The 14,891-nt window shown below is 32.6% G+C and overlaps 1 protein-coding gene across 1 annotated transcript in view; it reads right to left on the bottom strand.

Moving 5' to 3' along the window:
* LOC142220346 (uncharacterized) overlaps window positions 1-14,866 on the bottom strand; it is a 28,547-nt gene extending 13,681 nt beyond the window's left edge. The window contains exons 1-7 of the mRNA XM_075289433.1: window positions 14,290-14,866; window positions 13,896-14,132; window positions 8,292-8,329; window positions 3,584-8,052; window positions 299-556; window positions 193-237; window positions 57-122 (exon numbers count right to left, since the gene is read on the bottom strand). Coding sequence (XP_075145548.1) covers window positions 57-122; window positions 193-237; window positions 299-556; window positions 3,584-8,052; window positions 8,292-8,329; window positions 13,896-14,132; window positions 14,290-14,466 — 5,290 coding nt within the window. The 5' untranslated portion in view covers window positions 14,467-14,866. The remainder of the gene's footprint in view (window positions 1-56; window positions 123-192; window positions 238-298; window positions 557-3,583; window positions 8,053-8,291; window positions 8,330-13,895; window positions 14,133-14,289) is intronic.
* Window positions 14,867-14,891: the final 25 nt, after the last annotated feature.

Below are 14,891 nucleotides of genomic sequence, written 5' to 3'. Positions count from 1 at the left end.
AAATAAATTATGCCCTATATAATTTTTGATGTTGTTAAATAATTGTGAAAAATTACCTGTATTTTCGGGCATATCTTCATCATCATCATCATCGTCGTCCGAAATCAAAAGTGCTTGCATATCTATATACAAATTAGAGGATAATAATGAATTCAAATGTTTTTGTATATAAAAATAAAATGATAACAATACCTTCTTCCTGTGAAATGTCATCAGGAATATCTTCACAAACATTAGCTATAAGAAATTAATAATTATTAATTATTTTTTTAATTTTTATTAATTTTCTTCAACATACTTTCATCCTTATCCTTGGCTTCTCCCTCTGTGGAAGCTGGGACATTTTCTTCAACAACTGGTTCTTCTATGACTTGAGTGGAGTCTGGTTCAACAATTGTTCCTTGAGACTCGCTCTCATCCTCTTTTATAGACGAGTCAAGTTCTATGGCGGTATCAGCATTTTTGTTTTCATTTCCTACGGAATCTTTTTGATCAGCTTCATTGATTTCACCTACAATTTTATTTACATCTTCCTCGGCAGCACCTTTCGTAGTATCTGTAATATTTTCAAAGGGTATTTGATTTCAATAAATATGGAAAAAAGCAATATTCTCTATGGAATTTTACATTTTTTACATATACTTTAAAAATTTATGACTTGTGAAGAACTTATTTTTCTACTAAAATTTTTACTGAAAATATTGGTACTATTTTCGAAGCTACGCAATTTTCGTTAAAACGTTCCTTTGGTCTTACACTACTTTTCCCCTCATTGTATTTTCGTACAATTGATAGTGTCATTCCAATGATATTGTTAATTCATAATATTGTGGGGTATACAAAATCTATGACCATCTCCTTCATATTTTGCAATCAATTTGGAGAATGTTGCACCTTTTATTCCAATCGAAATCGCATAAGATTTAGATGAAAACGATTTCGTAGTTTTATGTTAATAAACCCTTTAAGACTTCATTTGAATTGTAAAAGGTTTCCTTTGATATAAAAAAGGTTTCATTTCATTTGAAAATTTTAATGAATTTTTATGAAAAGCGTTTCGTTTGATTTGCTAAAGTTTCATTTGATTTAAAAATATTCGTTTGAATTCCTTTCAAATGAAACAGGTTTCATTTGACTTGAAAAAGATTTAAATTGAAATGAAAAACATTTCATATTATTTCAATATTTATTCGAGCTTATTGGACAGGAAGATTTGAAAAAGTTTTATTTTAATTGTGAAAATTTTAATTTGATTTTACTTGATTTGAAAAATTTTCATTTGATTTAAAAAAAGTGCCATTTGAATTGTAAAATGTTTCCTTTGAAATGAAAAAAGGTTAATTTGAATTGTAAGTTTTCATTTGAAATGAAAAGGATTTCATTTGATGTGAAAACGAGAAAGGTTTCGTTTGATTTGAAAAGTTTCATTTGAAATGAAAATGTTTTCACTTGATTTGAAAAAGATTACATTTGAATTGAACATAGGGTGTCGGTTTTTTTGAAAAGACGGTTTTCGGTTTATCCGAAAATCCCAATTTTTTAAAAAGCGGTTTTTGGTTTTTTATTTTACTCAAAACCAAAAATTAGTGAAAATGAGTTTTAAATACTCATTTTATTAAAAAAATAAATAAATACAAATTCATTGTAATAACATTAACAATTTATAGAGCATTGACCGGAAAATGAATGCCGTTAAGGTGCTCCTTTTGCGCTGAAAATACTTGTTGACTGATTGTAGATATCCGACTATAAGTTTTCTAGAAGAATTTGTTTTCATTTCTGAAAACCGACATTTTAGACAAACAACATTGTCTACAAGCAAATAAAAAAGATTTGAGTCAATGTCACAACGCTTCTAATAAATTCGGGTTTATTTGCGATCAAAGAAAGGACTTTACAACTAAATGGAATATCGTTTGACTAAAATATCTTCATTTACTTAGTGAAACTGTGTTGTAAGTACCCTACAGGAAATGGATCAACCCCAGGACCGGTACAGGGTTAGTCCCTGGTGAGTACGGACCAGTCACAGTTCTGATCCAAGCGTATGGAATGGACAGGTCACACTTTAGGACACGACTTGGATTCATCCCAAAGGACATGTCCTGGAACAACTTAGTAGGACTACCCCAATAGACAACTGCTCATGAAACAGTCTTGGACAAACTTTTAGGACCCTGTTTCCATCCGGATTGCACCAGAAAGGAATATGTTGAACAATAAATAATTCTGATAGTTGTATTGTAGATAAAGGTTGGATTCAAAAAGAGTTTAATATCAAGTGAGTATAAAAATCAATAAATTATATGACAATTAAAAATTTTGATAAACTGAAACACTAGTATCAGTCCTGTAATTTGCATTAATTTCCCGTAGGGTAGTCATTTGTTTCTCATCTTCAGTATATCTTTGCAAAAAGTTCCACTTTTGGAAGAAATATATGAAAAATAGAAGGAAATTTCGTTGAAATGCGGAAAACCGGTAAACCTATGGTCAAAACCCAGTTTTCGGGGTTAACCGAAAATGCTAATTTTTTATTATCCGGTTTCGGTTTGTGTAACTGAATCCGGTCAATCGGTTAACCGGTGTCGGTTTTGGACACCCTTAATTGAAAAGCTTCATTTTAATTGTAAAATATTTTATTTGAAATGAAAAGGTTTTCTTTGATTATAAAGTTTTCATTTGATTTGAAAAGCTTCATTTAAATTATAAAATGTTATCTTTGGTATGAAAAGTTGCTAGTGCAATGAAAGAGGTTTGAAAATTTCATTTTAATTGTAAAAAAGTTTAATTTGAAATTAAAAAGGTTTTACTTGATTTGAAAAATATTCATGTGATTTAAAAAAAAAGTTTTATTTGAATTATAAAAGGTTTCATTTGAATTGAAGAGGGTTTCCTTTGAACTGTAAACGGTTTCATTTGAAAAGAAAAGGATTTCATGTTATGTAAAACAGATTTGATATAATAAAAAAGGTATCACTTGATTTGAGAAAGGTTTCATTTGATTTGAAAAGTTTCATTTGAAATGAAAAGAGTTTCACCTGATTTGAAAAAAATTTCATTTGAATTGAACAGCTTCATTTTAATTGTAAAATGTTTTATTTGAAATGAAAAGCTTTTATTTGATTATAAAATTTTCATTTAATTTGCCGAGTTTCATTTAAATTATAAAATGTTTCCTTAGAATGAAAAAAATTGCAAGTGAATTGTTACATTTCAATTGAAAATTTGTTATTTTAATTGTAAATGGTGTCATTTGAAATGAAAAAGGTTTCATTTGAAATGAGAAAAATATCGTTTGAACTGTAAAAGGTTTCATTTGATTTGAAAAATTGTATTTGAAATAAAAAGTTTTGAAAAAGGTTTAATTTCAATTGACAAGTTTCATTTTAATTGTAAAATGTTTTATTTGAAAAGGTTTTATTTGATTTGAAAAAGGTTTCAATTGATTTGAAAAAGGTTTCATTGAGTTGAAAAAAAATCTCATTTAATTTGAAAAATAAATTATTTTAATTAAAAATGCTATATTCGTCAATACTAAAAATTGGACTTATAATAAATAAATAATGAAAAGAATATGTACCTGCAATTTTAATATCATCTTCAATCTTGGTTTCATTCTTCGCCAAATTATCCACCTCCTCCTCCTCTTCTTCTTCTTCAATAATGGCTCCCATATCTTCATTTATTTCCTCGCCCATAATATCAAGTTGTGGTGTTACATCATGGCTAGATATATTGGCTTCGTGGACAACTTTAACAACTTCTTCAGTATCTAAGGATATGGAAGATCGACGTCGAGTTATACGCTTTGGGGTTAAAGGAGTTTCCGATACTGCTGAGAGAGAGGCTCTTCTAGTCTTTTTACTGGGAGTATACGAACTACTACTAGCGGTTTCATTAGAAGACATAGAAGCCCTTCGAGTACTACGTCTTGGTGTAAATGTTGGTAAAGGTTTAACCTCATTGTTGTTTTCACCATCCGACTCCATACAATTGGATTTCCGACGAGAACTACGTCTTGGAGAGAATACCATTTCGCTTTCGCATTCGGATAATTTCTTGGCAACTGTTTGCAATGAAGCATCAATATTTTCTTTAGTATCATCCTGGGTTTCTATCAATAAAGATGCACGACGACTACGACGCTTAGGTGTACCAGTGGTGGAACCACTACCCTTTATTAATTTTTGTAGAGATTTTGTAGGATTATCTTCATTTTGACTTGATAGAACTTGTTGTATTGTCGTCTCAGGGACTATTTCTTCTTTTAGAATTTTATCAATGTCCTCATTAACTACGCTCTCTTCCATAGGTTTCACGTTATGATCTATGGAAATTTTTGGAATATTTTCATCTTCTTTAGTGTCTTCTGGAGAAGTCGTAGAATTTTTAACTGTGTCATCTTCTGATGTCTCCGCCTTTTCTAAGGCAATGGTTGGCGTATTTTCATCTTCTGGAGAAGTTGTAGAATTTTTAACTGTGTCATCTTCAGATGTCTCGGTATTTTCTATGGCAATAGTTGGTGTATTTTCATCTTCTTTAGTGTCTTCTGGAGATGTCGTGGAATTTTTAACTGTGTCATCTTCAGATGTCTCGGTATTTTCTTTGGAAACTGTGGGCGTATTTTCATCTTCTGGAGAAGTCGTAGAATTTTTAATTGGGTCATTTTCACATGTCTCGGCACCACCATTTTCTATAGAAACTGTGGGCGTATTTTCATCTTCTTTAGAGTCTTCTGGAGAAATTGTAGAATTTTTAACTGTATCATCTTCAGATGTCTCGGCACCACCATTTTCACTCTGTTGATAATCGGATACACTCTCTTGTGTTAATTTTAAACTTTCATTTTCGTCCGTCAATGTTGGTAGGCTTTCACTGTCTTCCTGTTCTCCCAAATGTTTCTGTTGTATTTCATCAGATTTGTTCAGAACATCTTCGATTTCTTCCAACAATTTACTGGTAGTTTCCATATCTGGTGGTATTTTTGTATCGATGATTATCGACAATTTTTCAGTGTTTTCTGTTTGCGATACGATATGCTCGTTACCTTGTATAATTACACTAGAATCTGCTTCTTGGCAAATTGACACTTCTTCTTGTTCCTTAATGCTTTCTTTTGAAATCTGCAAGTTGCTACTAACAGTTGTGCATACAACTTCTTCAGTTTTCCTTTCTTCAGTTTGATTTTCGATTTGGTCTTCGGCCAACGAATCCTCTGACAATGTCACATTTGCCGGCACATCAGTTACTTGTGTATCAACCCTATCGCTATCTCCAAATGCTTGTATATCTTCAGGTGTACATTGTTCTTCTTGGTTTATTACGTCATTTGTTTCCTTTGATTTTTCCTCAACATTAGATTCAACTTGAATTTCATCTTTGGGATCATGTTCCGGTTCTGTTAAGGAAACATTTGGCTCTGTAATTTTTTCAGAATCACAAGATTCATTGGAGCTTGCAAATTCCTCTTTCAATGGTTTTTGTTCTACAATTTCGTTTTTCGTATCATCCCTGGAATCATCCAGTTTTACTGTACTTTCTCCAATGCTGGATACAACTCCACCATTCAATGGATTTTCATCTTCTTTCGGGGTTTCTCCTGGTAAAATATCAGTTATCTTCTTATTCGTTTCATTCAATGAGCTCAGCTCTTTGGTATCTTTTTCTATTAATGATCCTTCTAGAGTTATGTCTTCGCAAATGGGTTTATAAATTGACAATTTGTCTAAAGTTACATTCGGTTCTATTGTTTCTTGGGAGATATTTGTGTTTGGTAGAGATTTGTTGTTTGTGTCATTTGACGAATCTAGCTCTATGATATCAGAGCTAATTTTTTGTTCATTTACATCATCAGTTGAGCAAACAGAATCCTGGTTAGCTAATGATTCTTCTCCAAAGCCAACTTCAATTTCTATTCCATCAGTTTTGGGTTGTTCGACATTTTTCGTTTGCTCTACGATTGGAAGTTTACAATCTTTGAGTTCCTCCTGGGGAATAATTTCAGCAAAACTTTCTTCGGTTTCATGTTTTTCTATTTCCTCTCCAGAGTGGGCTTCTACTAACCCATCTTCTGCTTCCTTTTCTAAAGTACAGGTTTTCTTTTCTTGGACTTCTTCCTGATCATCATTTTCAACATTTTGCACCAACTCTTCAACATCTATAGGAACATCCATATCCGTTTGTTTATTGTCCGTAGATTCTTTTTCCGGGGAAAAGGTTACATTCAATACCGGTCCTTTCTCACTGTCCATTTTTTGACTTGACTTTTCTGAGGAGCATTCTTCTACATCCTTTGCCAATTTAGTTTTTTGCATCTTTTCAGTCGTCTTATCTTCATCATCGGACTCGATAATAAATGTAACACTAAGATCAGCCTCATCCTCCTTTACCAATTTTTTAGATTCTTTTCTTTCGGCAAATAACACAGTTTGAGGAGCAATCGATTTTCTTGACGAAATTCCTTTGCTTTTCAATATGCTGGGAGACGGTGTAACCATCGATGTGGCTGCTATCGATTTACGAGCCCTTGTGACCAATCTATCACTCATAACTTGCTGAGGTGATTTCTCCTTTATGGAGGTATATTGGGAATGTGATTTATTTATAAGGGATCGTCTGGCCTTTGATATGTGTGTCGACAGAGGAATACCACCAACAGATTTTCGAACTTTGCTTAATGGAGAGGTCCTGCATGCCGATTTATTTCGATTAGAATGACTGAATGGGGTCGAGGTTTGAGCTCTACTGGCAGACATTGGTATTAGTGATGATCTTCTAGAATTAGATGGTGTCATGAAAGATTTTTTATTTGACATAGGGGTACTACTTTCAGCTCTATTAACGCTTGCAGCCGACATGCTCTTGCGTGAAGGGGCAGACATACTAATTCGCCGCGTTGTTGCTTCGTCGGGCCTAGTTGGTTTGGGTGTACTGGGAGATCTGAGTGCCCCAATGCTAGTACGTAAGGGAATACGATTTATAGGTTCCCTGCGTGGTGTACCTGTGGGCGTAGCGATGGAGGGTGCTTCTTGTCGTTTCGGTGTTGACATTTGTTTCTTGGTGCTAGTGAGTAGAGCCCTTTTCATCAGAGATTGAGGCGTTCTCATTGGCGTTGTTGCTTGACTTTTGCCTGCATCTTTTTTGACAGGAGTTTTGAGTATGATATTAGCATTATTGCCAGGTGTTGATTCATCGCTTAGAATTTCAATGACACTAGAGGTGTCAGTGGAATTAACACTTATAATTGAGCTGGGTGTTTCTTGATCATTCTTAATTTCGTCCACCACTATTATAGGTGTATTGGGTAAAGCACTTACACCTAAATCTCCTTCGTTAGCTTTGCTCGTTGCAATTTTGCCAGAAGATGATAACGTAATTGGATGTTTCTTAGCCGAAGCTTTTAGGGCTGACTTTAGATAAGGACTTGCTGGCGCTAATTTGTTTGGCGTAGTAAAATCTACCAAATGCATTGAGGTGTTCTTCAAATTCTTCGTGGCTTTGCGTGAAGTTGATGGTGTATGGAAGTTTATGATGTCTTTGCTTTTATCAATCTCATCAACAACATCATCGTCATCGAGTAGAATACTTTTTGGTGTACTGTAGACACTTTTTGGTGTGTTAGAAGCCAGAGTAGTGACCAGCACCTTTGGCTTGAGTATAGCCGTAAAGGATTTTTCAGTTTTAACTCCTGTTTCTCGTGGTGAAAACGATGTGATGACCACATCTGATTGATGGCACAATGATAGTTGTAGATGGGTTTTCTTTTGTGTACTTGCTGAGTTTTCTTTATCGTTTGTAAAATTTATTAAATTCATTTTAGGCGTTTCCTGCGCTTCGGGTTTTGCTATTTCGGGTTCTGGTGTAACTTCACGTTGGTTTTCACCCTGTGTGCTTTGTTTTAAAGAATCATCACATGATTTTTCTTCAGATTTTGAGGCTAGTTCTTGTACATTTTCGGCGGTAGTCGATGATGGTTGCTCTTCAAACACATCAATAGACGTTTCCAAGGAAGTATTTCCCTCCTCATCTGATTGTATGCAATAGGCAAAACTTTTCATGGAAAAATGAAATTAGATATATGGAAAAATCCGTTATAGTTAAAACAACCCTAATAGGCTCTAATCACTATTATGCTCAAAAGCCATTTTTTGAGATTTTAAATCCCTTTTTATAAGCCAAAAGAGAGTTGAAAACTCATTAAAATAGATTTTAAAAGTATAATACCTAAAGCCGCATAATATTAAGAGGTTTATATATCCAATTAATAAACTATGTTGACTTGTACTTACTTGTGAACTGTAAATCTTGGTTCAATGTGTTCCACATGCTGGAATAATATAAAAATAAATATAACATTTACAATATGCAAAAAAATAAATGGGTGTTACAAAATGTATTACTTATTCATAAAACACAGATCCTACAATTGTTCAAATCAATTTAAGGGACGATAAGCATATCCTATAATTGAATTCGTTATCTACGGTAGCCTGACAGCCTGTCACAATTTACCTAAACCAAAGATACTAACAATCCAATCAATTTTTAATTAAAATTGCTTCAATCGCGAAAATGAAAGTATCAATTATTAGACAACAAGTATATTGAGCAGAAAGTTCGGTTAGGCTAATTCCTATGTACCCTCAGTCATGAATTGCATGCAGGCTTCTACTAAAGACTGTTATTTACAATAGATTGACATGTTGTTGTTGTTTTGATGGTAGGGAATCTTAAAATTGCTTAACATTGTCTTCTAAACCTTTGTAGTCTATATTAGTTAAAGGGGCAAATTTAATATCAATATAAACAACTTTGGTTCTTGATCGATTTATATTTGAAATCAGATCGGATGAAATTAATTTCACCATTAGGCTAAAATAAATCAAATCTGGGATCGGAATATATGAGGGCTATACATAGTGTTGGGCATTATAGTTCAGTGTAGTGATCGCTCACTTCAGCTCTTTTCCGATCAACGAACTAGTTCGGTCAGTTAGTTCATTAGTTCATTTACGGTCAGTGACCGGTTCATTTCAACTTATGTTGTTGTTTTCTTCCAGTTCATCATAAATGAGACCTATTAGCCTTGCATTGATTTATTCATGCCAAAAACCACATGCGAAAATAATCCCGAACAGCTTATGTGCAAATAAGATCGATATTAGCGTAAAGGCAGAAAATTGTCCAATTATTTTTATTTATTTATTTATTTAGCATAACATGCTACTGATTTTAAACAATACATCGTTAAATTATTAAATTGGATTGGGTAATTTTGACATTACATAACTTTTCAAAACTTTTCTTTTACATATGAAATGAGCGATTTTTTAAAGGAATGTATGTTATTTTCATTTTTTAATTCAATTGGCAGTTCATTAAATAATTTAAGCCCATTATATAACAATAAGTTTTGATAAAAATTGGTTCTACTTAAATTTAATCGAAAATCTTGAATATTTCGTAAATTGTACGGTTGAACGTCTGCTACATACGTTATAAAACTTTGCATATACTTTGGAACTAAGTCGTGCTTTATTTTAAATATACATATCAATGCGTTCATTGTAAGTCTTTGGTTAACTGACATCCATTTTAGTTTATTCAACATGCTGATTGTATGCGTTAAATGATGACATTTTAGAATCGCTCGCATTGCTTTATTTTGTAACTTCTGAAGTCTGGCTTTCATAGCTTGATTTCCCATAAACATGATTGTTGAACAGTACTCAAAGTGAGGTTTAATAATCGTATTAAATATATTGATTGCTGTTGGAAGAGAAACTTTGTTTCGTATTCTTTTTAAAAAAGCAACTTTTTTTGAGATCTTTTTGCAGATATAGTTGTAATGTGCATCAAACTTAAATTTTTTGTCAATTACAATACCTAAGTACTTTATTTCCTCAACTTGATTCACTTCTTGTTCATCGATTAGAATATTTCCTTCAATGACTCCATTGACAACCATTACGTTAGTTTTGTTTATGTTGAGCTTCAGTTTGTTCATTTTTAAATACTTTTCCACTGCTCTTAGATCTTCATTAAGCTTTGATATACATTCGTTTGTATTTTTTCCACTTATGTACAACAAAGCATCATCAGCAAACAAGCATAATTTAGTATTTCTTAATATGTTTTTTAGATCGTTAATATATATTAAAAATAGCAGTGTTCCTAATATTGCTCCCTGCGGTACACCGATTCCTACAGTACTCCCTGATGAAACATAAAGGCCACATTTTGTTCTTTGTGTTCTCTCCTCCAGGTAACTTTTAAACCATTTACTTTCAACTCCTTTTACTCCATATTTTTCAATTTTCTGTACCAATAATTCTCTATCGACGGTTTCAAATGCACGTTTTAAGTCCAAGAAAACTGCTACGATGCAATTTTTATTCGTGACTTCAGATTTCCATTGAGTAATAACGAGATTCAAAAGGGACTCACAGTTGTGATTATGTCTGAATCCTGATTGCGTTTCGATAAATACATTATTTGATTCAAAATAGCTATTCAGTTGCGTGTATATTACTTTTTCCAATATTTTACTAAGAATCGGAAGCATATTTACTGGTCTTATTTCATTGGGGTTATCCGTATTTTTGATTTTCGGTATGGGTATTACATATGACTCTTTTAGACATTTAGGGAAAAATCCCCATCGCATAGATTCATTTATTAAACGTTTTATTGCTTCACCAAGCAAGTCAAAGTTATTTAATAGAATTTTTACTGACAGAAAATGTTGATCTTTTTTTGTATTCATTCCCTTTAATAAAGATTTCAAATCATTGGTATTTATAAATTTGAATTTGAAGTTCTCCTTTGGAATGTGTGAAATATTATTTTCATAATTGATCGGAGGTATACTGCTGACTATTTCTTCTACACTCTCTATAAAAAATTTGTTCATTTCTTCAGCTATGCGTTTCTCATCAGATATGAGGGATCCATTTACTTTTATTTTCTTAATATGAGTATCATCTTTCTTAAGTACAAATTCTTTTATGGTTTTCCACATTGACCGTTGATCTGTACAGTTATCAATTTTATTACTGATAAAAGTTTCCTTAGCACTACGAAGTTGTGATTTGTATTGATTTCTGAAATGCCTATAATTTTCCCAACTAGTATTATCGTTTATCCAAACAGCTCTTTGATGTAATTGTTGTTTGTGAACTTGCATTCTCTTTAAATTGCTATTAAACCAATAGTTTGGTAATTTTTTTGATTTTGTTTCCTTCGTGCATATCATTGGATGCAAAGCCCTATTAATACTTTCCAATTCCAATTATTACGAAAGCGAAAATAACTGATCGATCAAACTGATAAAATGTGCTTAGTTAGCTAAACTGACATGGTGAACGGAAAAGAACAATAGATGTGAACTAGTTCAGCTCGCTCATTTCAGTGAACCGTTCAATTGAACTAGTTCGTTCGCGAACTACCCAACTCTAGCTATACATAATTTTTGACAGATATGGACCAATTTTTGCATACACACAAAAAATATATTTTTTGCCTTCGATCACGAAATTAATTGTTTCAATTAATGTTTAATGTCTTCAATCACAGAAATAAAAGTAAAAAATAACTGAAAGTCAAAAAATAATTTATACTATACAATTCTTGTGATTGATTTTTGTTTCAATTACAAAATTTGTTGAATCAATTAAATTTTTTAAAATTTCTTAAAACTCAATTATTAAGACTTTAATTTTCGTGAAATTTTCTTTTGTGGAATTCCTAACGGTTCCGAGCAAATTTGTATGAGGAAATATTGACCTCACATACCAAATTTCAAACGGATCCTATGAAATTTTCTCCTCCAAGGGGTTCCAGAAATCACATCAGGGTGATGGTTTCTATGGGGCTATATATAATTATCGATATGAATGATTATTAGACAACATATACTGACTAGAGGTGTGCACGTGACACGAAATTGTCGTGACTCACGAACATTTTCGTGATTCGTGCGTGAGTCGTGAGTCATGCTCATGACAACAGCGTGAGTGTGCTTGAGGGTGATTACAAACCAAAATGTCGTGCGTGAGTGTGAGTCACGAAAATAATATCTTCGTGAGTGTGCGTGAGTAACGAATTACACTCACGAAAATATTCCTGTTCACCAACATAAAACGCTTAAGACTTAAATCCAATTACAATGTTAGTGACACCTGGGATGTTAAGAGTCATAAAATTATTCTTGAGTCTCGATATTTTTCGTGAGCCACGACGTTTTCGTGCGTGAGTACAAATTTTCTTTTCGTGAGTGTGCGTGAGCGTGAGTCCTACCAAAAAATATCGTACGTGAGTGTGCGTGAGTATGATTTTTCAGTCGTGAGTGTGCGTGAGTAAACTATTACTCACGTGCACACCTCTAATACTGACATCATGTAACAAAATTGAATCGGATCAGATGAAATTTGCTCCTAAATGCTAAAGAAGTTCAATCTTAAAATAGGGGGGCTATCAGTCCAATGGGGGTGGGGGGCCTATTTTTATTTTATTTTATTTTATTTTTATTTTATTTATTTATTTAGCATAACATGCTACTGATTTTTAATTTGCTATTTTATTTGCTATTATTATGGACTGATAGTCCCCATATAGACCCATATGGACCAATTTTTACATGGTTGTTAGAAGCCATATACTATATGATCTCCTACCAAATTTAAAAAAATAAATAAATTTCAACCGCATCGGATTCAATTTGCTCCTTCAAGATGCTGTTTTCTTGGAATTATTGACTTTGGAAACCAATTTTCATTGTTTAGACATCTTTATGAAATTGATTGGTATTCACCCAGCAAAAACTAGATAACCACATCTCACTACAATTGGCATTACCAGGAGTACAGCTGTCATTACACGTTGCATTACATTGCGGTGAGTTATAATGACTAACTTGTAATGACAAAAATAAATACTTCTCGGTCATTTTCGAATTGTTATTCTCAAATTTTTATGCAGTTGGCTGTTAATGACTTCATAAAATAGAATAAATGTTGGTACCATTTGGTATAATTATTCACATAATTGAGTTTTTACTTAAAAAATCAAAAAGAATATGTAATGTAACGGAAATTCTGAACATTTTTCCGTTAAGAACTTTTTATCACAAATATTTCATAACAATTGTGCTTTAAATTAATGCCATTAACATATTATGTTTTAAATAAATGCTTTCTTATACCTCATTCACATTACGCTTCCAAAATGCACTTAAACTAGATTTCAAATGCCATTTGCCTTATAAAAAAGGGACGTAAAATCCATATTTAGTTGATTTCGAACCTAATGTGAATTGACTATTGGATATATTATAACGTAATTAACGAATCCAACCAATATTTTCGAGATGTGGTTGCATGAGACAATAAGTGGCTATTTTGCAAATTTTGGTGTATCTATTTACGAATAAGTATTTACATATTAGTTGATTATATGCTCTAAAAGCACTACTTATTTCATGGCCGAAAGTATGCCATGAAATTACATTTACATGCGTATGTAAATGTAATCCGGAGCGATGCCAATTAATAAGTGGTTATTTGTTTTTAAATAGGCTTACATACAAGATTACCGGGTAATGAGAGTTTTTGCTAGGCAATTATCGTTCGAATTCAAATAGCCAACAATGTAAAGCCTGTCATCAACCTACATCTTTTTGTCAAAAGGATATGAGTTATTAACTATAAATTTTATTTCTTGTTTTCCTTAAGAAAGAAAATGGTATTAAAAACCAGTTTTCATTATATATAAAAAAAAACAAATCTCTTAGTTGTTGTGCAATACTGTAATGGAAAACTATTAACATGTGTCGCACAATAACAATTATGTTAATGTACAATAATTTTTAGGGATATGGAATATGTACTACCTACCTTAATGCCTGGACAAGAGAAAGCCGAATGCTGGGGTATACCAATTTGTTTCTGGGGAGTGGAAACATTCTCGCTTTCCAAATCTTCAAATTCCTTGATAGTTTTCGTTTCAAATTCCCAGAAATAAGTTTTATCCAAGATTTTGATTACAGTCTTATTGAAAAGTACCCTTTTGTTTTCAACAATTTCTCCATTGATAGAAATGGGATTTTCTGGACATGAATTGCGTATGGTAATCTAAAGGGAAAATAAAAAAGAGAGGTATAGATTAAACTATGCTAAAAAGTAATAAAAAAAAAAGAAGCATTGGGGAAAAACAGCACACAACTGACTAGAAATAGCTAGAACAAAATGCAACATAAATGAATGCTAAAAAATCCCAAGTTTTACATACCCTGCCAAATGCATCACATTCAATGGTACAGTGAACCCCTTTTGCTCGCTCATCGTCAATGGTTAGATCGCAGCTTGTATAGTAACCCACTGAAAATTTACGGCCTTTGGCCTCAATAATCTTTCCACGATTGCCGGCCTCATCGAGGCATATGAACTTAGCGCCATCGAGAGTCATTTTTTCACATAAACTAGGCTCCTACTGTTGTGGAAAGTTAGGAAAAACAAAACCCCAGCAATTTTTTGCTTACTGAATTTTTACTATTTGTCACCAAGCTGGGGTTTTTCCTTTCTAATATCTTTTTTATTTATAAATTTATATTCTCCGACATTCGTCGTTTGTATGTGTGTATCCTTCTCAAATTGAGTATAGAGTTTCTTTTCCTTTAAGGCCGGTAATATGATTCAAATTGAACACTATTTTGGCACACTGCGATACTTATTTCAATCACATTTGTTGAATAATTACTTTTTTCGTTCACAATTAATATTTTTTAATAAAATGTCTTGTAATGTATTGGAATTTCTTTTTTTCATATTGCCTTTCTTTTCTGCACACAAAGTGACGCCTCGAGTGATTTCGCCGAATGATTGTTTGTTGTC

The sequence above is a fragment of the Haematobia irritans genome, chromosome 1 (assembly GCF_050003625.1).
Source record: "Haematobia irritans isolate KBUSLIRL chromosome 1, ASM5000362v1, whole genome shotgun sequence".
Lineage (NCBI taxonomy): Eukaryota > Metazoa > Arthropoda > Insecta > Diptera > Muscidae > Haematobia > Haematobia irritans.
The sequence above is the reverse complement of the archived record's forward strand: the minus strand, read 5'-3'. Positions and strand labels throughout refer to the sequence as shown.